Source organism: Phyllostomus hastatus, unplaced genomic scaffold, assembly GCF_019186645.2.
Source record: "Phyllostomus hastatus isolate PE091 unplaced genomic scaffold, TTU_PhHast_1.1 phas_scaffold_585, whole genome shotgun sequence".
Classification (NCBI taxonomy): domain Eukaryota; kingdom Metazoa; phylum Chordata; class Mammalia; order Chiroptera; family Phyllostomidae; genus Phyllostomus; species Phyllostomus hastatus.
This window is the reverse complement of record NW_025334037.1, coordinates 10,585,280-10,612,067: the sequence shown is the minus strand read 5'-3', so window position 1 is coordinate 10,612,067 and position 26,788 is coordinate 10,585,280. Positions and strand designations below refer to the sequence as shown.

General features: G+C 40.3%; 1 protein-coding gene across 2 annotated transcripts in view; it reads right to left on the bottom strand.

The window, feature by feature from the left end:
* NELL1 (neural EGFL like 1) overlaps positions 1-26,788 on the bottom strand; it is a 727,165-nt gene that overhangs the window by 508,422 nt on the left and 191,955 nt on the right. For both annotated transcript variants that reach the window (XM_045825346.1, XM_045825347.1), the window contains exon 12: positions 22,893-23,021. In XM_045825346.1, the coding sequence (XP_045681302.1) occupies positions 22,893-23,021 (129 nt within the window). The remainder of the gene's footprint in view (positions 1-22,892; positions 23,022-26,788) is intronic.

Sequence of the window (26,788 nt, the reverse complement as noted above, 5' to 3'; positions counted from 1 at the left end):
TGCACAACATGCAAAACCAGTGGTCACAGAAATGTAAATTACAGCATATGGAATACAGTCGATAATACTGTAATAACTATGTGTGAAGCCAGGTGTGGGTACTTGAAATATTGGGGGTGGGGACCGCTCTATGAAGTATGTGATTGTCTACTAAACTACACATCTGAAACTAATCCAGAATAGTATTGAATGTAAAAAATAAAAATACAATAAGGTGAGATGTTGAAAAAACAATTAGAACCAGAATAAAGGAAGCTAAGAGGCTCCTGTGGCAGCTGAGATGAGAAACAAGAAGAGCTGGGGCTGACAGGAGTCGGGGAATGTGGAGGAAAGTGGATGGATTGAAAAGATACACAGTTGATAAAAGCAAGCAAACTGGGTGATGGATTGGCCACTGGGGTGAAGGAGAAGAAAGCATTAAGGATGTCTCATAAATCTGTGGCTGTGTAACAACAGGACAGTTGGTGCCATTGTCAGAGAGAGAGAGGGCACACTGGAAGAAGAGTAAGTGTTCCCGGGGGGACATAATACATCTCTTTGACCATGTTGCATTTGAGATGCCTTTGAGACATCCACATAGAGTCGTCAAATATGTAATTAGACATGCAGGCATGGAGTTTAGGTGAGAGGTCTCAGCTAGGGGTCCAGTTTAGAGGTGCTAATCATTCATCCATCAGAGCTAAGCAAAGCACTGGTCTAGATGAGGTAGGTGGGGCTCAAAGAACAAGGAGGGAGCAGAAACATCATCTAGGATCCAGCCTTGAGGAGCTCCATCATTTAATGACTGGGGCAAGGAACGTGAGCCAAGGGGGAGCAAGAATCCCACAGTGCAGTTTACAAAGGTGTGGGTAGGAGAGCAGTTGAGTACTTTGAAATGCTGCTGAGGGCAGTAGTATAAAGCTACAAAGGATGAAGACCTGCAGGCTTCAGCAACTCACCCATAGTTGCAAAGCTTTACAAGAGCCAAACCAGAACTGAAGCCCAAGTCTTTCTGATCCCCAAGTTTGTTCTCTTCCCACTACATGGTGCACACAACAATAAAAATTAAGGTTTCATGTTAAAAATAACAATAAGCAGGTCTGACTTTACTGTAAGTAAAGTGGTTTCTGAAAAATATTTACTGAAACAAAGGTGTTTTTTCACTTGCCACAGAGATCCTAAATAATTAACCATAGACATCCTTTATTTAGAGAGCTTTGCTCTTTTTAAATTATTTGATTAATAAAAAGTCCACACACAGACAACTCTTGTAAAAATAGCAAATCACACTGGCATAATTCTTAACATACCACAGAGCACTTTCATGAATGCTATTACAGTTCTGGCTTTAATGCCAGGAGACAGAGGTTCCACTTCAGTTCTGCCCTTAATGACTCTAAGACCTTGGTCAACTCATTTAACCCTCTGCACCTGCAGAAAGAAGGGGCTGGATAAACTTTAAAGGTACCACATGGGTAATAATACCCTGTTCTCTCTCTGCCTGCACAGGAGCATCAATGGACAGTACCATTCTGTCCACTCAACATGTAAGGAATTGAGGTACCCGGGGACTGGATCCCATAGCCAAATAGTAGCAATGGGGGATTTCAACCCAGTTCCCTTAAGTATCAATTCAGTGCCTTCTCCACAAAATCATTATCATCAGTTTTCATAGTTCTCAACATCTGAAAAATCTAAAGACATCAACAGTAGAGGATAGCTGCATCTTTTCCTGCTCAGAATCTGTCCTGTACTTCTGATGCAACACCTTGACTTTCCTCTGGGGAAACACCTCTCCTCTAGTCTCAGGCCACATGCACTGAGGGGAAGTCGCCCCACTGTCACTTTCCAGGCATGGGGCTGTGCCCTAGGACTGGCTGATGAGTATTCCATAGCTTTTCTGGGCCATGAGTGGTTCGGAGTCAAGTACTGGAACCAAACCAGACTAATAAAACTCAATTCCGTGACTTACTAAAAGGACTAGGATTATGTAGTTAGGAAGACAAGCTCAAGCTGGTGGTAGAAATGGGAATGCTATGACTGTGAAGAAAACCAACAAGCCAGAGGTAGAGGGAGAGAAAGAGAATCCTGGTGACACTGTTTGAGCCCTGGACCAATATGGATGGACAGAGCCTTGCCTGAAAACTATACTGAAATTTCAATTATTTGAGTCCATATGTTATCTCTTCCTATACCATTTGAGTTTGGATTTCTTCCATTTGCACATGAAAGAAACTTCATCTGCACACAGTATTATTAACTCCAGTTGCTATGTTGTACGTTACATCCCAGTGAATCATTTATTTTACAACTGGAAGTTTGTGTCCTTTGACCCCCTTTACCCATTTTGCCCACCTACTGCCTCTGGAAACCACCAATCTGTTCTCTGTATGTCTGAACTTATTTTTTCCTTCTTTTCTTCAGTTTCACATATAACTGGTATCATAAATTACTTGTCTTTCTCTGATTCACTTCACTTAACATAATGCCCTCAAGGTCCATCCATACTGTTGTAAATGGCAAGATTTTATTCTTTTTAATGGCTAAATAATACTCCACTGTGTACAGACATAGATAAATATATAAAATCACATTTTCCTCCCCCATTCATCTACCTTTGGACACGTAGGCTGCTTCCATAGCCTGGCAACTATAAATAAAGCTGTTATGATTATAAGGGTACAGATATTTCAAGTTGGTGTTTTCTGCTTAGGATATATTCCCAGAAGAATTGCTGGATCATATAGTAGTTCTGGTTTTAATTTTCTGAGGACCCTCCACACTGTTTTCCATAGTGCCTGCATTCCAGGCACTGTTAACAACCACAGGGAAGAACTTATCTTGCCTCACCTCCCACCACTGCCCCACACATAATTCACACTGCAGTGTAATAAACTGCACAACTGTATTTCACCAGCACATCACGCCCTACCCTCCAGCCCACTCTCTGTCACAGCCACACAGTCCTCTGATGGCCTCTGAGATACACACAAATAAATTCAGGCTCACTAGTGAAATTTTCACACTCTTTTAAAACTACTCTAAAATTTAAAAAGATAGAATTTCATAAATACAGGTGTTGAGATATGTATGCCTTTCCTTCTGACAACCTTTTTCCTCCCTGTCTGCTTGGCAAATACTCTTCAGTTTGCAAACCTCAGTTTCCAGTGCCTTGGGTGACACAGAGTGGCACTTTCTGCATATAGTCACCACAGGTTTTTCTGGGATAGCAAACTATGCTCATATATCAGTAGCTTGAAAACAGTCAAGTCAACCCATTTCACATTACAGGTCCCCTGCAGGTCAGCAGGGGCGCCTAGATCTCTGTCATCCTCAGAAACCAAGGCTCAGAACACAGCCCTTATCCAGCATTGCTGGTTGCAGTTGCCAAAGGAAGTTTTGAGGTTCTTAGCCAGCAACTAAATACTCAGGCTTAAAAGCAACAGCACATATTACTTCTGCTTTTAACTCCTTGGCCAAAAACACTACATGCCCTATGGTAAACATTTGATGCCTAGAACAGGATACAACCCAAAATATTCGGTGAACTGCTCCACAGCTGTGCACCAGAATGCCCTGGTCTGAAAACTGCTGAGTCATCCAATAGTCAGACTATGGGGCAGGGCGTCAGGAAAGCCAAGGGGAGGGGGGGGATGGGGAGAGGGAGAGAGAGTTTTGAAGATGAATAAGAAAAACCGATATGTAATATTTTAAAAATTCTAAAGTAGTTATCCTGAGAAGAGTTAAACACTTCATAGAACCTCTTTATGCTTATTTTATAATTTTATTTTCAAAAATATCTAACTGTTTTTGGCCCTGACTGCTGTGGCTCAGTGGGTCGGGCACAGTCCAGGAAACTGAAAGGTTTCTGGTCCAACTTCCCAGTTGAGGCACATGCCTGGGTTGTGGGCCAGGTCCCCAGTTGGGGGTGTGCAAAGAAACACATCAGTGCTTCTCTCCTTCTTTCTTCCTCACTTCTCCTCTCTCTAAAAAAGTAAATAAAAAATCTTTTAAAAAATACCTAATTATTTTCAGGAAGGACACATTACAAACTTGTAAGTTGGCAGGGCCTCTAAAACTTTTGTTCTGACACCGGGTCTGGGAAAAAACCCAAGGAAACTGAACTTCCTAAGAGGTTCCTCAGCTCAGCAACATTCAGGAATCAGCTGGATAAATAAACAGGTATACATGAGCTGAGGTAAATGTCAGTCCTGGCTGTCTTCCTTTTGGAATTCATAGCCTTGTCTTTAACAATGAGGATTAAAAAAAAATCTAGTGAATAGTGTATTATACCAATAGCCAAGATAATCTATGCATAAGCACACAATACTACGTGTGATATGCAAGATGGAGCCAGGAAATGTTAATTTCCTCCTTTCTGGGTAGTCTTAGCATGGAGCAAAGTACCTGAGAACTAGGAGTGCTCAGCAAACTCGGAGAAAAAAAGAAGGGAGGAAGAGAGATCAGCTATTCAAACTACTTAAAACTTTAGTGATTCAAATAGGTCTATTTTAAATCATTGGATATTTAGAAAAACACTTTCTCACCAACATGCCAGGAGCCACGCCAGGGCGTTAGAGATGAAACAATGAATAAGAGGCCCTCTCTGACATGAAAAGGATCCTATTCAGCCCTTGTTGTGTGCCACTTTGTGGACAACTGCCCAAATGATAAATAAGGCACAACAGTAACCCCCAAAGCTGTGTTAAGTACATACAACTGGAGGCAATAAGCCTCCAACCGGCCATCTGCACCCCGCAGTACAAATGAGAGACAGAGAATCGATGACCGGGGTTAGCCCGGTGGCCCCCTACGTATCCTCAGTCCCCAGGCAGAAATTCAACAGTAAATTTCTCTCCACGGGCACTCTTAAGCCAGACAACAGATTCAGGGATTTAAAGAAGACTTTTCAACAGCAAAGGGACACACAAGGGCTCCAAGATTTCTTCTTCAGAGAATCAAAAATCTCAATTAATTGGAATCAGCCTCTCTATAAGCACATCACTAATCAGTTTGACTGTGTTTTCTATACACCTAACTTTAAGGTGCCTGATTTAAACCAAATGGTATTCCAAAGCAACCATAATATTATTCCTCTGGGAAACCTGGTAAGAAACACATGCTTGTTACATAAATGATAACACGAGCAGGCCCAGGGGTATGATTTTATAAGTACACCCACGTCTTCTGGTCAGAAAGAGTCCATGCTCACAGTTTCTTTGTTTTAGTAGACCAGATTTCTTTTTATGGTTTGTTGTCCTTTTTTCTAAAAAAAAGCCACAGATTTATTATGTTCAACTGCAATCTAAATGAGCTGAAAGGAGATTTATAAAACAAATAAACAGAGATGTACAGTTCCTTTCTCAGAGCAGCTAAAAATTATGGAAAAACTCATTGACCTTTCAAGAGAAGAACTTGGTTCAGTGGCCCAGAAACTAAGTGCACCTAAGAGGTTTCTGATTAATCCTTTAATTTAAATCCTTTGTCCAGTAAATATGTGAGGGGCCTGCTGAATCTCATTCTTTCCTTTTGAAGTATAACTATTGATACCTGTGGTCATTACAAACAGCATGTCCCATCGCACTAAGCATCAACAATGTTGGTAATAATTAGAAAGTGAGGGAACTGGCAGGATGAGGGGTACAAGGGAAACGGAGCAGACACCTAAGCAGGAGTAGCTGATTTTGCAGGGCACCCCAGGGAGGAAGGAGAACCCAGGCAGAGGACCCCTGGGCTTGCAGGAGAAAGGGGATGAGAGTGGGAAGGTAATGAGGTCCAGGGACAGTTCTCCAGAGGAGGGGCTGGAAAAGGGATCTAGGAAACAAGACTGAACCTAAGAGGAGGGACTTATCCCTTAGCTGTGAGACCTAAGACAGCTAAAGACCATGAATAGAGTGTTCCCCAAACTATTCCCTATCTAAGGTATCTGAATTATGTTCCCAGGGCCAAAAAGAAGAGAAAGTCAAAAGAGACAAAAACATGAAAACAAAATTCATTAAAGTCATTCAGTTTCTTTGATACCTGCACTTCATTTTTGTTCTATTCTGCTTTTTCATGGGTCACATACAGCCTGGGCTGCAGACATATCAACAGTGTAACCTGATAAAGTTTGACTGGCCTTGGGTGAGTCATTTGTATTCTTCAAGCCTTAGTTTTACAGGAATAATAGCTGTGAGAATTTAAAAAAAGCAGTACCTATAAAATGCTCAGCACACCCTCACTGAGTTGTGGCAGAATCATCACTGTTTGCTTACCACAGAGCTGAATTAGATCTGGAGAAGAGATGTGGTTTGGCACAGAAACCACTGGAATAGGTATAAACCAATATGGGTTTAATGATAACACCTGAGCCCCAATTCCCTCTTGCAGAGCTGAGAGCTAGGCCTGTAGAATCAAAGAGCTCTAACTCCTATACTTAGCTAGCTGGGTGACCTCAGGCAGCCAACTGACTTTTTCTAGCTGCAGGTCCTCCTCTGTAAAATGAGAATAGTGATATTTTTATTAGGATATAATACAAAAAAAATTTTTTAAAAGAATATAATGTATTAAACATATAAATCTACAACATGTAGTAACAAATATTAGCAGCAACAAAGACTATGAGTCATTCATTCACTGATATGCCCTTGACAATTACTTATCCAGAAGCTGCTACGTGCCAGCCAAGGCTTGATGTTGGAAACCAGCAATGAAAGAAGTATGTGAAAAATCACTAACCTCTTGGAGCCTAATCTCCCTGCTAAGAGTGCCCAGTGTGCTCCATAAACACCTTGAGTACCTTCTAAGGGAGGACAACATAGAAAGAGCTCTAAACCTGGATTAAGATTTAATTTAACTGAGTGAGTTCAATACCCAGCTCTGAACCCTGAGCACCTCTGGACCTTTAGTTTCCCATCTATAAGCTATTCCAAGAATGAGATCCATACCTATGAGAGTTCAGAGGAGATTAAGGAAATAATATATTTTAATGCACTTTATAAGCTGCAATGCACCATACAAATATTTATTATATTTATTCTACTCATACACATACTTAATGGTCACTTTCAGCAACATCACACCCAAAGTTTATCAAGAAAGAGGAAATAACATGAAGAACCATTCTCTTCTTATTATACAAAAAAATAGATTTATAATGCAAAGGTTAGGCAATTTATGAAAGAGAAATAACAGATTTTATAGGCATTTGCATTAAATAGAGTTTCTTAAACTTTTACAACTCACTGTAGTCAAGGTAGAAAATCCTGACATTTGTAAAATGAAAACCCAGAGATTTCTAGAAATCCCCAGACTTGTAAATATTACTAGAGCCTTTAATTATGTACTAAAAACATTAAAGACCACTTTCCAAAATGTGTTCCACAGAACTAGAGTCCCATAGAATGAAAATGGTTTCACATGTTAATTAAGATGATTCCATGTACAAACAAGTTAATCAGATGCTAGGTCAAACACAGTTTTCTGAGGGGTTTTCAAATCCTCGATATGCAATTTTGATAACTAGTAGAGACATAATGTAAACATACACTTTAACCAAGAGTCATTTTTCCCTCCCTCCTTAGGACAAGTAGAATAAACTTTAAGAATGCTGCAATAAATACAGCTGTGACATTTATGTGATCCTTCTAGATTTTCAACAGGAAGAGCTCAACACTCAGTGCCCAGTGGATAACCAAAAGCTGGGTGGGGGTGTAGGTACTGAATGGGCTGATTTTCACTCAGCAGCCAATAAATTCCAGTGTGCTTTGGCCAATTACTTACTGCATGTTGTGGACATTCATTGCCTACATTAAAATGCATCACAACTTATGTTCAAAAGTGAAAAACCCAGCCTGAATATTATACATACACACACACATACACACACACACACACACAGTCTATATGGAAAAAGTCCAGCCATTGTTAATATAACGAGAATAGTTTGCATGATATCAATGTAACCTGACAGCCAAGGAGAGTGGACTGGAATGCAACATGTGTGAATAATGATGACTTCACTGTACTGGTCAGTGGGGGCAGTAGATGACGTTGAATGAGCACGTGCATTGTGTGGCTGTCACATTCAAAATGACTCAGCGACTACACCAAAGAATCTGTATCAAATTTTGCATTAAGTTTGAACATTCCTCCACAGAAACTATTTGGGTGATTCAGAAGACCATAGTTACAGGCAGCTGGTGATTGGCATCTTCATTGCAACAACGCATCCACTCATACATCACATCCACTCATATATCACATCTCAAGCAGAGTTTTTTGGAGAAACATCAAATCACCCAGGTGACTCACCACCCCTATAGCCCAGATTTGGCATCCTGTGACTTCTGGCTTTTCCTTAAACTAAAATCACCTTTGAAAGGAAAGAAATTTCAGACTGTCAATGAGATTCAGGAAAATACCACAGGGCAGCTCATGGCGATTGGGAGAACTGTGTAAGGTCCCAAGGCGCCCACTTTGAAGGGGCTGAGGTGTCATTGTCCTATGTACAGTGTTTCTTGTATGTTGTATCTTCTTCAATAAATGTCTCTATTTTTCATATTATATGGCTAGACACCTTCTGTACAGACCATATTTATATATCCTAACAACAACACTAACAAGAAAAGTCTATTTTTACAGTTATACTAGAACTAATCACAGTAAGTGGCAGATTTCATTTGTGCCCTCAGGGAAGACCAAGCTCTTACCTTGGACTGGAGAAAAAGAATGATGATGCATTTAGGTATGTCCAAAAACACTAAATGGAATCTCCTGATTTTTGCCAACTATAGGAATAACATTAGTGAATAATTATTCACTAAAAATGAATTAAAGTTTATCAAAGTGGATTCTGAGAAACAAATCCACTTTGCAGAAGTAGACCACAATTCCAGGTTCACAGAAACTCCTGAAACTTAAGCATTTCAAACTTCACGTGAAAACAGGTTTCCTTAGACTATCTACACCTCAGACCACCTGGAGGTACTGAAGCCTCGATGTGAGAGAAATCACCCATCTCCTCTGGACTCCTGGAAGAGAAGCCCAGGAAGGGAGACCTAACTGAAGATCCTAAGAATCCTGACAACTGCTATTTATCACAACTTGTCTGCAACTGAGAAAAACGATGCTCTGTTTACCCTGCCTACCATAAAGTGCTGAGCTGGTGTGTCAGAAAGACAAATGTACATTCAGAGAAAACACTACTTCTGTGTAAGAAGTTTGTTCTAGACTGGAACTGGAGAAATTGTATGCCTAGCCAGATGTATCCTGGCAAATACAGAAAATGTAATGGGAATCAACTGGAGTTATTTTTTTTTCCTCTGGTTCATTCCACAGGACTACATGAATCACTTTTTGTGTCAGGAGGACCTGAGGTGAAATCTTGGCTCTGTCCTTTACTATCTGTGTAATGTTCAGTTTCTTTATTGACCAAGCAGATAGAGAGAGTTAGGATTAGATAAGACAAGTGTGAACCCTGAGTAACACGCTGAATGGCACTGGACAGAGTGCCAGGGACACAACCGTGAGCAAAGCAAGCCAACAATCCCAGCCCTCATGAACTGTGCATTCTAGTGCTTGGAAACAGAACCCTAAACTAATCAACATATTACTTTGTCAGTCAAATCTAAAACAAAAATTTGCACGATGCTGGAAGCATCAACAGGTGAATTATCATCTATCTGACACACCAGGTTTATTTAGCTGAGCTCAGAAAAGCTGCCATTAGAATTTTGAGGAGCCAGATGTCAGCATCAAAAGGCAAAATTCAGCACTTGGCAACAGCAAGAAGACTGATGAATATCTGAAATGAATGAGGAAAAGTCCACGAATCTTGACAGCAGCCCCTTAGCAGCTAGTAGCCGGCACTGGGCTTTCTGCACATCCTTTCAATACTCAAAGGAGGAGCAGAAGGTTCTTGTGAAGATGTGCAAGCCACAATTAGCACGCATTTCAAGGTGGCTTTTTCCACTTTGAAACCGGAAATGAAATTGACAAGATTGCTCTATGAGATGATCAATGTCTTTGTGGGCAGGCACCATAGAGCACTAAAGTTTATTCATGCAATCACACCTTTGTTTACTCATTGGTTTGTTCAGAAAGTATTCCCCATGTATCTACTACATTCCAGGCCCTAGACTGGGTCTTGGTGATACAAAGATGAATCAGACAGAGCCCTGGCCTTTGAAAGCTCTTAACCCACAAAATATGTTTAAAAAGTAAGAGAACATTATGCTGAGTGAAATAAGCCAGTCAGAGAATGACAAATACCACATGATTTCACTCACACGTGGAATCTAATGAACTAACTGAACTAACAAGGAACATGGGGAGAGACTCATGGATGGAGAGCAGGGTGACAGCTGAGGGGGTGGGAGGAGGTTAGGGGGTGGAGGGATTGAGCAAAAGGAAAAAGGACTCGTGGACATGGACAACTATGTGGTGATTGCTGGGGGGTGGTTATAAGGGGACAAATGATAATGGAAAAAATACAATATAAAAAGAAAAAAGTAATTAAGATCCTGTGTAATGGGAACTCTAATAAAGCTTTGAATAAAATGCTATCACAGCCCAGTGGAGAAAGCCACAAAGCAGCCATTAGAGTTCAATGGGCTGTAGATGAAAATAACCAGACAATTGGGTCTAAGATCTCCTTTCAGAGGCCATCCAGTCTCCAATCCATCAGCCAATCCTGTGGACGTCATCTGCTGCCCTTTTCCACCTCCACGTCCTCCACTGCTGTGATTGCTACAACAGCCGAGACAATTAGAATTCCTGCCTTGCTTTTCATTCTGTCCTCCACTGCAGCCAGAATGACTTTCCAGAAGTACAAATCAGATCTTACTGCATCTTTTCTAGACCCTTCCACAACTTCCCACTGCCATTAGAGTAGAATCCAAACCTCGTCGAGCCAACAACCCCCTAATTGTGCCTCACTCTGCACTCACCCTCTCTCCATCACCCACCCTGGGATCCGAACAAACTACATGCTCCTTTGCTCTTTTGTACCTGCAGGTCTCCAGACATGTTGTCCCCAACTCTCACATTAATCTTTTCACCCTCCTCTGCTTTTGCTAACTCTATCTTCCCCTATGGGCTCAGCCTGAATCACCCATAGCACCCCAGACTTCCCCATCAACTAGCTGTCATCCTCCACAGTCACTGTTGCCCAGTCTCAAGACCCCTCTCTTACGCTTTTTGCTGCTCATTTCAATAACTAACCTTCTCCTTCCTTACTACTCACTGACACAGTCCTAAACCATCTATTGGGTTGGCCATAAAGTCCATTCAGTTTTGTCCATAAAATAAAAGACATATTTTTCATTTTCACCAGTAACTTTATTGCTTTGGATATTCTGAGTATGTCTGCTATCTCCTGCTATTGGCTTCTAGTGGGCAGAGGCCAGAGGTGCTGCTCGATATCTTCCAATGCATAAGACAGACCCACAGCAAAGAATTATTTGGCAAAATGTTAATAGTACCAACGAACTTCACAAACTACTTTTCACATACTCAATCAGTCACAGCGCTTTCTCCATACACCACACAAATCTTTTTTTTGCATTTCATTTGTTCACTGTCTTGAAATAATAAATCACAATATGCCAAAAATGTTACCTATCTTCTTTCATCTTCAATATTAAAATGGCTGCAAAAAGGTCACCAATTTTGTAAGTTTTTTTAAAAATGCAGACTGATATGAAAGCTATCGCAATACAACCTAAGAAAATTGTTTTGAATGAAGTTAAAGACAACTAAGCACTACTAGAGCCATCATACAGAAAAAAACTAAACAAACTTTTTGGTCAACCCAATATTATAGGACTTAATTATATCTAATTGAGCATTTATTATATTCACACCAAACATTTATTAAAATCCTATTTTATGCCCCGGCTGGTGTGGCCCAGTGGATTGAGCACTGGTCTGTGAACCAAAGGGTCACTGGTTCAATTCCCAGTCAGGGCACATGCCTGGGTTGCAGGCCAGGTCTCCAGTTAGGGGTGTGTGAGAGGCAACCACACATTGATGTTTCCTTCCCCTTCTTCCTCCCTTCCCCTCTGTCAAAAAATAAAAATCTTTTTTTAAAAAAACCCTATTTTATGCTAAATCCTGCCTTAGACCATTTTGCTCACATTCTCCAAGTTATTCTTAAAAGAGAGATTACTAAGATGAGTATTAGCATACTGGCTATTACAAAGAGGAAATGCAGAACAATGAAGATCCCTGATGAGGTTCACCAATAATGGTGGAGCCAGGATTGCTAACCCAGGTGCCCCAAGTCTAAGTCAAATCTTGCCCCGTTCCTCTGCTATTTTTTCCCCTCTTATTTTGAGAGCATAATTCTTGTTCACGCAAGACAAGCTTCACCAAGAATCAAAAGACACAGCAGGCACCATGCCAGTCACAGTAGCAAGGACACAATAAAAACATACTGAGCTCAAGTGTTCTTATTTTTGTCTAAATAATAGGCATTTTGGAAATAAGAGTTACTCTATTTTTCCCTGGCCATGTGACTTAGTTGGTCGTAGTGTCATCCCAGACACCAAAAGGTTACAGGTTCAAACCTTGGTCAGGTCACACACCCAGATTGCGGGCTCAGGTACCAGTGAGGTACTCAAGAGAGATCAATGTTTCTCTCTCCCCTCATTCTTCTGTCTGCAATATCAATTAAAAAAAATCCTCACCTGAGGATTTTTATGTTATTATGAGGAAGAGTTATTATGTTTTAAATAACCAAACAAGTTTAAATCTACTAAATTTCCATTTCCATTTCCAGCCTTAAAACATTCTGAAAAATGAGCAGACATTTTTTCATTTCCTTTTCTTTTGTTACATAAAAATACTAAGTACTATACATAACATAATATGCACATTATATCTTTCAGGGAGACAGCTTAAAGTCCCAACATACTGTACAGTGAGCCAGAAGATGTCTCAATGTGACTTCTTAAGATGAGAGTCCCTCACTAGAAAATCACCTAAGGCCATCCTCACAGGCTTGGCCTCTGGGTACCACCCAGCCTCTCTGACACATTCACCAACAAGCACAGCAAAAGAGATTCACCTGAGAAAATGTCAGGTGTTAGAGTTTTCAACCCTCAGAGGGAAGTCATGGCCAAGAATCAAATGTAATGTCTGTGAGGATTTGGGGAAAGGCACTGAGCAAGGCCAGAGAAGTTTATCTTCATGATTTCAGTGAGGACTTATCTCCTCAGGACCCACCATGGCCAAGCCAGAGAACCCATTAAGATACCAATTTTTTAAGCAGTGTTGCCTAACTGGCTCCCTGCCTTCAGTGTCTCTCTAGCCAATGTTTTCTCCATGGGACCATGACCATGACCTTCCTTACATACTGATATGATAATGTCCTTCCCACTTCAGATGTTCCACAAGATAGTATGAAGCCAACAGCACCAATTTGGTTTGGACCATGAATTTGTGTTGATAATTTGGAGATATATATGGTACCTCCTACATAGAAATATTTATCTATTTAACAAAGCTTATACATGTACTTTTATACTAACATATCATATACACTATAAAACTTACACCAAAATGAAAATAAAAGGACAAGATGTAGCTAAATAAGTAAAAGTTCTAATATTTCTTCACATCCCACCGGACCCAATTTCCCACCTGGTGTGATGCCTGCAGCCAGTATGGGTCCGCACTCCAGGATGGAACCGAAACTCCTTAGCCTGTTCACAGTGTTCTTCACTGTCTGACCATCAGCCATGTCTCCATTTTCATCTCCTACTAAAGTTTTTATGTTCTAGCCATGTGAACCATTTCAATGTGTACTTTCATGGATGCTGATCCCTCTACTGAGGATGGCTTTCCCTCACACCTCCTCCCTATCCTTAAGGACTCAGCTCAAATGTCACCCCCTCCCCTGGGCAGTCCATGCAGACGCCCAATGGCAGAATGCACGGCTCCCACCAGTGTACCTCTAAGGCAACACTCAAATCCTAGGATGGGGCACATCCACTGCATTTTCATTATTTGATTACAAGGTCCCTGCTCCTTTAGACTGAACTTCTTGAGGATGGGAACTATGACTTAATCATCCCTGAAGCCTTGGAACCCAACACAGAACCCAACCACAGCAGGTGCTCAGTTAATGTTTGCTGAAAGAATGAGACAAGACTCTAGGTCTGACTCTTCTTTCTGCCCTTGGCAGGGCCACTACGTACAACTTTGCTGACTTTAAACTGCTTACTTCCAGCAGGTGCCATTCACCTAAATCACCACACGTAGCATCACTTTCACAAAATTCCATCATGCCCAGCAGAGGATTCAACACATTAACAATGGCTCAATATGTATGTCAGTAGATTGACTCGGGTCCTCCAGGGAAACAGAACCAACAGGATACGTAGAGACTGAGACCACAGGAGACTCATGGGCATTGGCCAACACCGTGATGGAGGCTGCGCCATCCTGCAGTGTGCCACCTACAAGCTGGAGAACCAGAAAAGCACGTGCTACAGCTCAGTCTGATACCAAAGGCCCAAGAACCAGGAGGCTGCTGGTTTAAGTCCCAGAGTCTGAGGCCACAGAACCAGAAAGTCCAATGTTCCAGGGCAGAAGAAGATAGACATCCCAAGTCAAAAAAAGAAAAAATTCACCCTGCCTTTGCTTTTTGCTTCTTTGTTCTATTGAGGCCCTCGGCAGGTTAGATGATACCCGCCCACACTGGTGAGGGTGGATCTCTTTGCTCAGTCTACTGAATCAAATGTTAATCTCTTGTAGAAATACACTCAAAAATAATGTTTTAACAGCTGCCTGGGTATCCCTTAGTAAGAGTCAAGTTGACACATAAGATACACCATAAATATACATCCAGTGTATGTGTGTATCTCAGTCCTTCGAAGAGGTCAAGACCAAGTTTTAGTCCAAGTCCAAGCACTATAAATGATGACAATAATGACAATACATATGGTTATTATAACAATGGATAATTACATAATGTACAATTATATCATTATAATTATCATCATAAATAATGTTACAGTACAAGGGTATGCAGCTTTAGCCTTTATAAAATGTTTTCACATTCAGTATCTTATTTAACCTTTACAGCTAACTGGTGCTATTTAAGCCTTATTTAAAAGTCCTATCTGGACCATGAGAAAATCAAGACACAGAAGAACTGAGTGACTTGCCAAGGTCACCAGCTGGTAAGTGGTGGAGCCAGGATCAATCAGTATCTTCTCATCCGTAGTTCAGTGTTCTTGAACCACATCACTGCCTTGGGAGTTGTCAAGAACAAGGAAATGTGGTAGAAAAAATGCTAGAAAACAGGAATTTTGAGGATAGCTGACTACCAAGAGAATCTTCCCTGCAGGGACAATCTGCGTAGTCCCTCTGCCTAAGAGTTCTCTCTTCCACATTCACAGTGCTTTGATTTTTCATTTTCTGTCACTATCCTATTTCAAATTTGAGTTTGAGGATTTTCTTAATTAACATGCATCCTCTTTTAAGAATACACTTACCTCTGGAAATGTTATGTGGATATCAATCATTTACAAATATGTGCAAGCTTGTTCCATGAATTGCTTTCCTTCTAGCATAAGATTCAGAACTGTAGCAGATAAGAGGCTGTGGATTTTGTCTGGAAGAGAGACAGGGTCACCTAGGAACATAGGGTTACACTGGGGATAGAACAAATCCAGATGAGACGACATAGTGGGAACCACAGGGAACCTTGGAGATAATGTGGACAAGAAAGCATGAACAAGGTAGTTTAGTGAATCCTCTCCAGTTCCCAAATGAACATGTTTTGATACAATCAACTGAAGCCAGAGGATCATTTGGTAAGACTCAGAAAATAAAAAGTAAAAATCATAAAATTCATATGGGGAGATTTTTTTCACTCATTAACTGTGTCAAGACTGAAAACTATTCCTCAAAACAGATTCTTTTTCCTCCTGGCACAGAGCAAGACAACATTTACCAGGCTCTCTTGCAGTTAGGTATGGACAGACGCAAAGTTCTGACTAGTGGAATGTGGCCAGCCCTGGCCCATGAAAACCTTCCATACATCACCTTCTGTTCCCTTTCCATGGCAACCTTGGAAGCCACACATGGCACATGGCAGGGCAAAGAGAGGAAGAGCCTGCATCCCTGCATCACGGCTTTGAGGAAAGCCACCTGCCAAACAGGAACATCCATTTGAAGGGTCATATCAATGGGAGAGTGAGGGGAGAGGAAACAGTTTCTACTGTGTTAAGCCCCAGGGAATATTATTTTCTCTATTAAGCAACTGGCCAAAACAACTTTTTAAATTTTTTTTTACTGAGATATACTTGAGTTATAGCATTATAGCTTCAGGTTTGCAGCATGATTCAATATTTATATACACTGAGAAATGATCATCACAATAAGTACAGTTAACATCCATCACCATACATAGTGACACAATTTTTTTTTGTGATGAGAACTTTAAGATCTACTCTCTTAGCAACTTCTAAAAATGCAATACAGTGTTAGTAACTAAAGTCGCAATGCTCCACATTATATCTCCATGACTTATTTGTTTTACAGCTGGAAGTTTAGACATTTTGACCCCCTTCACGCATTTTACCCACTCCCCACTCTCCCTCTGGCAACCACCAGTCTGTTCTCCTTATCTTATGAGTTTGGTTTGCTGTGGCTTTTTAGATTTGACATATAAGCGAAATAATACTTATTGTTGCAAATGGCAAGGTTTCATTCTTTTTTGTGCCTGAGTAGTATTCCATTATATATCCTTATACCACATCTTCTTTACCCATCATTTCCACATCTTGGCTATTGTACTAATAAATAATGTTGCAATGAACACAGGGATAAATATATGGAATATATGTTCTCTCAGTGTCTTCATTTTCTTTGGATAAATACCCAGAAGTAGAATTGCCAGGTCATATGGTACTTCTGTTTTCAACTTTTTGAGAAACTTCTATAATGTTTTCTTTAATGGCTGCACCAATTTCTATTCCCACCAGTAATGTGTAAGTGTTCCCTTTGCTCCACATCCTTGCCAACATGTGTCCTTTTGAGGATAGCCAAACTGACAAGTGGGGGGTGATGCTTCATTGTGGTTTTGATTTGCATTTCCCTGATTATTAGTGATGTTGAGCATCTCTTCATGTGCCTTTTTCATGTCCTCTTCAGAAAAATGTATATTCACATCTTCTGGCCATTTTTTAATTGGATTGTTTGTTTTCTTGACATGGGGTGACCAAAGCAATTTTTAAAAATGATTCTCTTCTTGTCAAAAGTAAGAGAAAACTACAATTTCTCTCTCGTCACTTAGTGAAGAAAGTTAATCTGTAGCAAATAACAGTGCAGTTTACATAGAATAATGTGAGCAGGCAGCATTTCAGCATTCCATGGACTGGGTACATGCTTTTGCAAAGTAGCCTTGGGAATAGAAAAGAGGCAGGGAAAAGCCAGGCCCAAGAAGAAAGCTCATCTGTGTCTGCTGCTGGGTGTGAGGTGGCATGTGGGTTATTATAGGCAAAGCAAAGGCTAGAGATTCTGTCTTGGGAAGCTGGGGGACTGAGGGTGGGGTGGAAGTTTGACAGATACCTGGGTACCAGAAGATCTCTCCAATAATCTTGCAGGCTAAATAAATATTTATAATAAAGAATACCATAAGATATTCTTCCCTTAAGCATTCTGAATCCCTGGAAACAAACAAATGGGAGCAGAAGCTCACAGTTAAGGTTTTATACGATCATGAACAATCAAAGCAGGCTTTCGGTCCCTGTGCAGTCCAAAGTGGGACTTCAGAGGCTAACGCCCAGATCTGAGCATAAATCAGGCTACGTGGAGCATGAGTTTCATGCCATTTTGTAAAAATGCAACACAAATAGAGTTACCTGATTAATCCTTGGATAATTAGAAGTGTAATTATGCATACTAGACATTTTCCCACACATTCTCTTAATCAGGAGTTTAGTCTGGTTTCTATGGAAGTACACATATGCCAGCTTTGCATGCAATAAAATCTACCCCTGAGCTATTCTGAATCTGCTTTCTCTTTGAACTCTGACCTCTCTGCCACTTTCCCAGCCTCTTCACATGCAAAGTGTCAGGCCCTTTGTCATCACCTCCTATCACACAAAAGACCTTATAAATCACCTGGCTAATCAGTTGCCTCAGACATTTCAGTAGCTTTGTTCCATAAAATTATTCAATTCATACCACTATGGGTGATTTTGTTCCACAACACAGTTCCTTCAATACAGCTTTACTCATGTTTTTCCCTGAGTACAGCTCCACACATGCTTTTTTCCAAGGGAGCAATGCCTTCATCCTTATCACCGCCAACAATACGCTCCTGGCAGCACTGATAAAACCTGGTCCTTCCATTGAAGAACAATTTCATCTGAGAACAATTCCTCCTGCTACCTGCCAGTTCTCCCAAACGGTGGAGATGTGGGAAACTCACTTTCTCACTGTGTTGGCTTCAAAGAGCACACATTCTTCCAATTCCAAGAAAGATCTCCATAAACATTAATAAGTTGGTGATCACATGATCTATCAGAACTGTTCTGATCCACTATATGTTTAGTGAATATGATGCAGTGTGCTAGTTGTTGACGAGTTTTGACTCATTATCATCATAACTGGGAAATCCGATTTCCCATGTCGGGATTGGCCATGACAAAGCACTGATTTACAACTTGTGGTCTGCAAAAAATCTACTGCCTGGCAACAGGGCCACAACAGACTAGTAATGAGCCACACAAGCTGCAGTTTTTCTAGTAACTTTTCAATGCTTGCTCCATAAAAAAATGGTTTTCGATCATGAGCACTGAGCTAAGGGTGTTTTTCTGAAACTACGAGGATTAACTAACTCAGGCAGGCATACCTGTAGGTGGAAGCTAAGTTATGCAAAGGTAACAAAGAGAAGCTCTCCAAAATTTCCGTGGCTTATGCAATTTTTCACTCAGGCCTCATGTCTATCACATGTTAACTGTCACACTGCTCCATATCATCTTTATTCTGGGACCCCAGCCCTGCTCTTACCAGTGCCAGTTCTGTGTTAGAGGGAAAAGAGAATGAGGTGGAACCCTGTAATAGCTTTCGAGCTTCTGCTCTGAAATGGTGCGTTTCGTGTCCACTCATATTTCATTGGATCAGGAGGAACAAGACAACATCGGAAGAGGGCTGGTGGGGAGGTAGGACATAAAGTGCTAGAGTAGAAATCAGCTGCATATTATCTTTACTTCATTCCTTATCTTAGCGTCCACACTCATAGAATGGCAATGTTACCACTTTCATCACAGGCTTATTATAAGGCTCAAAGAGGACTCTATGTATAAAAGGAGTTTTAAAAGTTTAAAGTACTTTGTAAGTAGAAGGTATTTTAAAGCTCACTGTAGTACTTTCCATGCCTGGCAGATTGCATGATATATATGATATCACATTGTTCTTTATTCTTTTAAATAACTTACTTCAGAAAGAAACAGTTTATGTAATTATATTTATGTAGACTCCACATTAAAAAAATAACACCATGAGTAGACTCCAATGACTATAACCTGGCTCAGACACTACCTGTAATGTAAGCAAATGTATTTGAAACTAAGTCCAACCCATTGAAAATGCCATCAGAAAGCCCCACCATACCAGATTCATAAAACACCAAAATCCAACCAAAAGTTTTCAAAATGGCAGATGTTCCTGATTGAATTGGATCAGTCAAAACGAAACGACCTCCTGTGAGTTGTAAGAGTTGACAAAGGGTCTTATTATCTTCTATTGATTGGCTAGGAGTTCTGATATCTTCTCTGTGGCAGTTTCCACAACAATCTCTGCAGAGCAGGAGTCCTTGATGCACCGGACCTCTGCTACTACCCCAGGAAGAGTTTGAAAGCCTTTTGTGCTTCCTTTTCCACTGAGAACCTGAATAGGTTTTTCAGGACAGCCTGGACAATGAGTATAATTTTTTTTTATTTGCAAGCCAGTGTCTTTCATCATGGCTTGTACAATGTGAGGCATTTTTGCTCCATTTACTCAAAGTAAAAAAATAACTTGCCTAAAGCAGCTCATAAGTACCTACTTCCCTCCAGGCTGTGGTGAAGCAATGAAGTCAGATCTCTGAGTCTCTGGTACCCAGATAACCTCCAATTATGTCTATCAGATATCCCAGAGGTCAGTTCTGAGACCAGAGCTGGGGAAATGACCATGAGCTAAATTTAGTCATAAAAGAATGGAGTAGACAGTAGCTTCTTGCCCGCCCCAAGCCCCTTCTATACATTTCCTGTTGCCACAACCTTAATTGGGTCAGATCAAGGACAAAGATCATTTGATCTCTGGGAAGGAAGAATCCTCTCCAGGCTCCAGAGGTTGAACACAATTAGCCCAACCCAGGGTCAGTCATCTCACTCAGCTTTCTCAAACATTGGTCTAGGAGTGGGGAGGATATAACCCAGGTCTGAAAAATAGGATGGGGTGGCAGCAAGGGTGATTGTGGGGGACCTTCTTTAAACATGAAGAGAGAGAACTTTATACAGAGAAGGTTTTAAACCCAACTCTTCCTTCCTTCCTTGCTTGCGACACTGGTACAAGAACAACATGCTTGGGGCTATGATAGCCATCATCCAATATATAAAAATAAGCCCAAAGTCCAACATGCTGAGCATAGCAGAACAGAAACAGAGAAGGGAATTTTCTCTAAATGCTGATATTCACTGGTAGAATTAGGATTGAATTTATTTTGAGACTCTCACTACCTCCCATCCAGATGCCCAGTATCTGACCCCTGCTTTCCTCCCTGAGTTCCATTCTTATACCACAAATGAGCTCTAATGCTTAGTCATTTATTCTTAGGTGCATCCTTCTCTCCATGAGCAAGCCTTCTGGAACTTGTACAAAGTCTCCATGATAACAGAGAAATGACTGAAGCCCAAGCCCATCACCATGACCCAAGGTAGCACCAATGAGCACAGTGGCCCAAGACCAAGCACATACACCAACCTGAGAATAGGTATGTCCAAAGAAAATAGTAATTAAGACCTAAAATTACTCAACATAATGAATAAAATAAGGCCTCACACTCAAAGGGCAGGTTTAATATCACCAAAGGCTCCCAATGGAGTTTATTCTACATAATAAAGAAATGTAGCAACAAGCATAGAATCAGAATCCCAAAAAGCACTTGTACCAGCAACTTTCTCCCAGATTCAGCCAGTTCTCAGTAGCTAGTGGGAGTCAGGAATGGTGGGTGTGCTCATTCCAAGGGGACAACTGAGGGTTGACCAGTGGTAGAATTAGGATCCAATTTAGTTTGAGTTTCCTTCTATCATTTTTATCATTGCTCACAGTCTCTCCCCACATATAATAGAATGTAAGAAAGTAAATTTGTTCAACCATTACATAGCTCGTAGGATTTTTCACAGTGAATGGAGGAGAGTGTTCACATTTTTTAATCTTTAAAAGAACATTAATTTTTCTGACAAAAATAGAAAATAGCATGAAAATATTACTGTGAAATGTTGAAATTAACAGTCCTCCAAAATTGACAATAAGAAATATGCTATTAAAGGGTAGATAAAAGGTTCATGACCAAAGGGGTAACTTCATCCTCCCAAGTGCCATGTCTCCTTAATCAAGCTGAAATCTATAAAGGTAAGGAAAAAAAAGTGCAAAGGAAAGGGGAAAAATTCATTAGTTAAACTACATTGTTAATGAGAAACAAAGCAGTAATGAAGAAAGTCTTTCAGAAGAATTGACAAGCAGAGGCTATCTACCCGATACTGAGCCCTCGTGGTGATTAGACACATTTCCTATCAACTGAAGAGGTCTTTAGTCAAAGCCAAAAAGTTAAGCAGTGGTCAATCATACACAACGACAGAGCGGAAAGGGATTTCCATTATGGTCATCAGTTGTCTTTACCCTGAGACTGCCTGACCCACCAAACCATTTGAAAGACAGTGACCAAGATTTTGCAGCACTCATTCCATTCAAAACCACTACCTCCCTAATTAACAGATCACCAAGGTACAATATATTGTTTGTGAAGATGACAGGAATGATTGGGGCCAGCCAGGACAGAGAAACAACATAGCCATCATTTTTCCTCTTAGCCATCATTATAACCTCTCTAAACAGATGGGAGGGAGCCAGTGAGCACCAAAGAATGAATGGTCTCAAATATGAGGGCACTAAAAACGTAGACCAGGGTCACAGCCCACCGCTGCTCCACGGGCATATTAAAGGAGCAGGCCTGGACAACGCTCTGCACTAGCAGAGCTGAATGAGGTCTGAGCTTAGAAATAGGGTTCACATAAGACACAGAAGTTCTGCCGTCCAGAGAGAAAATTGGGGTCACTGATGCCTGAGGCCACTGACCCTATAATGGCATTAGTCCATGTGCCAAAGGTATGAGTCCATCTATCATTATGACTTTTAGTAGAGTCTGGGAATTAGTAACCCACACTAATCAGTCACTAAGACCACAACTGAAGAAAAGATGCTGAGCTTGGAAAGCAAAGATGATGGCAGTTGGGTATAAACTAGTATAAAAGCATCATTTAAAAAAAGGATCTGATTAAAATAAAATAAATTTTAAAAAGGATCTAATCCCTATCATTTATTTGAACTTGGAGATGACAATGTACTCAAATAAGACAACAGAAAATCATGTGTTTGTGGTTTTGCCAGTGATTGTTAAATACAGTCATAGCAGAAAATGGGATCTGATAAGGCCCAACTGCCTTCATTGCTTTGCTGCATTTCATAACTACCTTCAAAGGCCTTGCTTTCACATGCTACTGAGCAGCGAGGACAAACCAGAAAAACAAACACCCTCGGTAAGTGATAGAATTTATTATAGGGTCAGACCAGAGCCAAGTGATAGCTTTCCATCTTCAACCGCATCCACCAGCAATGTATTTCCCACAGGTGACTTCATTAAATAGCTTACTTACCTTCACAGTAGGCAGAGTCTCCCTGGACAGAGATGTAACCATTCTTGCACTCACAGGTAGCTTTTGTATTCCAGTTTTTGCACTCTGAGTTTTCACCACATTTGGGTCCTTCTGCACAAAAGTTATGACCTAGAAGAAGTGCATGTATTTTACATCATAAAAGAAAAGAATGCAAGACTACCGAGTAATACAGAAAACATGAAACATTTCTATTACCTGTCACCATGCATGAAAACATACCTTGTGATAGGAAAAGGTGAGCTGGCAAGGGGATGAGAGAGTAGGAATAGGAAACTGGAGACCATCCTGTGCTTGAGATTTGTTTTCCCCCTAATATTCAAACTTGGTAAAGTTGTTCCTTCCTAAAAGCTTTTATCTAAACTGATCCTGAACTCTCTTTCTACCACCTTCTTACATGACTAGTTTTTTTATAATTGTTTTATTGCTAAATTTATGATACATAGAAAATACATAAAATGAATATATAAATATATAAAATAAAATTAATATAACCAGAATATTATTAGCACCTCTTGACTACACCTCCCCAAGGAATCCCATCCCAGCCATCAGAGATAACTAACTTGAATTTTCTGTTAATCACTCCCTTACACATTTTTTATAGTTTCACCATGTGTATGTGCTTATTTCTAAATAATAGATCATTTAGTTTGTCCATTTTGAACTTCACATGACTGAAATCATACTGTATATATCTTCTATAATGTATTTTTTCTATTTACCCATGTTAATGCCTGTAGCTATAATTCATTCATCAATGCAATATAATATTCCACAGCATGGATTTTCCACAATTGATTTTACCCATTATACTACAAATGGACAGTGGAGTTATTAGCCTTGAGGCATGAGACTTAAGCCTAAATTCAGGCCCTGTGCTTTCAAAAATACAGGTATTTCTTTTCTATAACCCCCATCTAGAGTTAACACTGACGGGAAAGTCTCCTTTTGCAGAATGAATTTTTCACACTCATCCACTGAGGATACATCCTTCAAGGTTCTTGATTTATGCATCTCACAATAGCCCCAGGCTTTGTCTGCTGTCTACTACACAATGTCCATTAGCAGCCAGATTCCACCAGCAGGGATTACAAACTGCCTTCAGGGCAAATGCCAACTCCAGTGTGTTGCTTATCTCAATGGGATTGCTCCTTTTCAATATATCTGGTCTCTGATTTCCCCCCTTACTCTATTACCAGCTACACACATTCCAAAAAAAAAAAAAAGTATGTATTATGCAGCATTCAGAGGTGAACTCGGAGGAACAGGTTATACCTACCACAAAAGCTTGAAATTCAAATATGATAAGGTACATAAAACTGCTTTATCTTTAAACCAGTACATTTTAGTGAACAATAATTTTGCTGCTACGTTACACACAGGGTGAGCAAAAGTAGGTTTATAGCTGAGATTTCATGAAACACAGAGTTCATTATTGTGTTATTTATTAATTATGGTATTATTTTCCATACAAACAACTGTAAACCTCACTACCTCAAACCTACTTTTGTCCCACCCTGTATTATGGTCTCATAGAAAACAATAGATCTTGGAGTCAGGGGGTCTAATTTCTACTTCAGGGTCTGCAGCCAACAAACAATAAACCACCTTGCCTATAGAATATACTTGGGCTGGATGGCATCTGTGAGTTTCAAAGAATCCCTCAGAATCTGGGGCACAGGGGAGTTGACAGGCAGGGCTCAAGTCCCCATCCCCGATTCAAACAGAGTACCTCTGCTTTGATGTCTGACAGATCGATCATTTGAGCCACAGTTTCGGGCTTCCAAAAATACAAAAATTACTGAACTATACAAACTTCCAGTTTAATTCCTTTCAGTGATAACATTCTAGAATTTTTTTCTTTGAAATAGAATTTTAAATCAACAATGTTTAGATTGTACTTGTTCTAAAAGATGATAGTAATTGCTATTAAATAATAAAAATAAAATTCAGGCCCCTATGTCTGGCATTATATTAGACATTTTAAATGGGAATCATAATGTTATACACCTTCATAATATGTGTAGAGAGAGCTAAGTGAGCTAATCCATGTAAAGCTCTTCAAACAATTCCTGGTACGTACTAAGAGGTCAGTGTTTGTTAGTCACCACAATGAGAGTAATAATGACCATGATCATGCTGACAACAATGACTAAAGTTCAAAAATAACTCAATAACACCATTATCCTCAAGTTCAAGATAAGAAAAGAGAAACTCAGACTCACTACCGTCTAGCTAAAAAGTAGAGATGCTGGGGCTCTGAAGTCCCATGTACTTTTCACCATGTCATGTCTTTACTCAGATAGGAAAACCTAGAAATAAAAGGAGAAAGACATCTCTGTTCCTCAGGACATTAGCAAATGAATCCAAAGGCTTAGGTGAGCATAGTACCACAGTCAGCCACACTACCTGTGACCTATGAACTGCTGATTGCTCCAGTCAAAATTATAGCAAGAATTTGGCTTGTTGGAAATCTAAAACCTCCGTCCACCAAGAGTACTTCTACAAAGGCTTGGAAGGCTTATAATAACCATTACAACTAAAAGTACTTGATGTTTTTGCTACCAAAGTTGCAATTTTTATAGGTCATAGTTCTCTTTGCCAGAGGGAGGGCCTGGACTTCCCTCCCCATGTCAGAATTGAACAATAATTAAGTTGCCATGCATTCTTTCATATGAAGCTTGACTCAATGCCATCTGCGCATCCATTATTACATGTAGCTTTCCTGTCTTTTCTCCTTCTTTCCAGGAAACTCTAACTGTCCTTTGCCTTCCACGTTCATTTGATGGGTGGAACAAGGCCTCTCCAACACTGTCAATTCCCCAGTGCACGTCTCCCTGTCAAGCACGTGGCATGTCAGTTCACAGAGCAAAGAGTTTGGTAAATTTGCATTTCTAGATACAGTGAAAGGCCATGCGATGAACCAGCCTTAATGTCAAATCCATTGTGGTTGGGCCTATTGTCTCAAAATACCTGTGTTTTTAAAATTAATCCAGGCCTCCATTCAAGCAATATTTATTCAGTGCCTACTTGCCTTTCTCACAAGTGATTAATCATTCACTCAATATGTATGGGGCACCCACTCTGTGAACTGAAACACCATGCAAACTTTTGGGGGCAAAGCAAAAATGTTTGAGACATTCTCTGCCCACAAGGAAATTACAAACTGTAGGAGGAGATAAGCCAAATACAAGGGTAGCATAAATATAAAGCAACCTATGTTGCGATGTGAGCAGTACCAACTATGTAGCGTTTCAGAGAAGAAATTTCTAAATGATGCAAAACTTGAACTTGGGTTCATCTGAGAGAGAACCTTGAAAAAGAGCAAGGCACAAATACTAGTGGGAAAAATAGGACTCCAACCCTTGAGGAAGTAGGGTAAGCTTGAAAAACATCAACTCATTTGGCACAGGTGTAATAACAATAATTAACGTTTACTGAGTACGTACTATATGCAAGGCACTCAGCTAAGTGTCTCACACATGTTACCCCTTTTAATTCTGTCAACACCCCCATCAAACAGATAGGGTAACTGAAGCTTGGGGAAGTTAGTGCACTGGAGGAAGTTATACAGAGTCAGGACCCAGATCTGCCTGAAGCCAGAGTTCTTAATCACTATGTTACCCCACTGTCCTCCCAGAGGAATGAATTCTCAAGTACTCTCTATAAACCAAAGGATAAAAGAAGATACCTCTTCGCACATGTACATTCTAATGGACTAAAATTTATGTGACTTCTCAATCTCAAAATATATTTTCTGCTAGGCAATTCCAAATCTTTTAAATTCCCCACCCAAGGACATTTTTATTTGCTTTTCTTAGAGGGAGAGAGGAAGAAAGAGAGGAAACATTGATGCAAGAGAAGCATCGACTGGT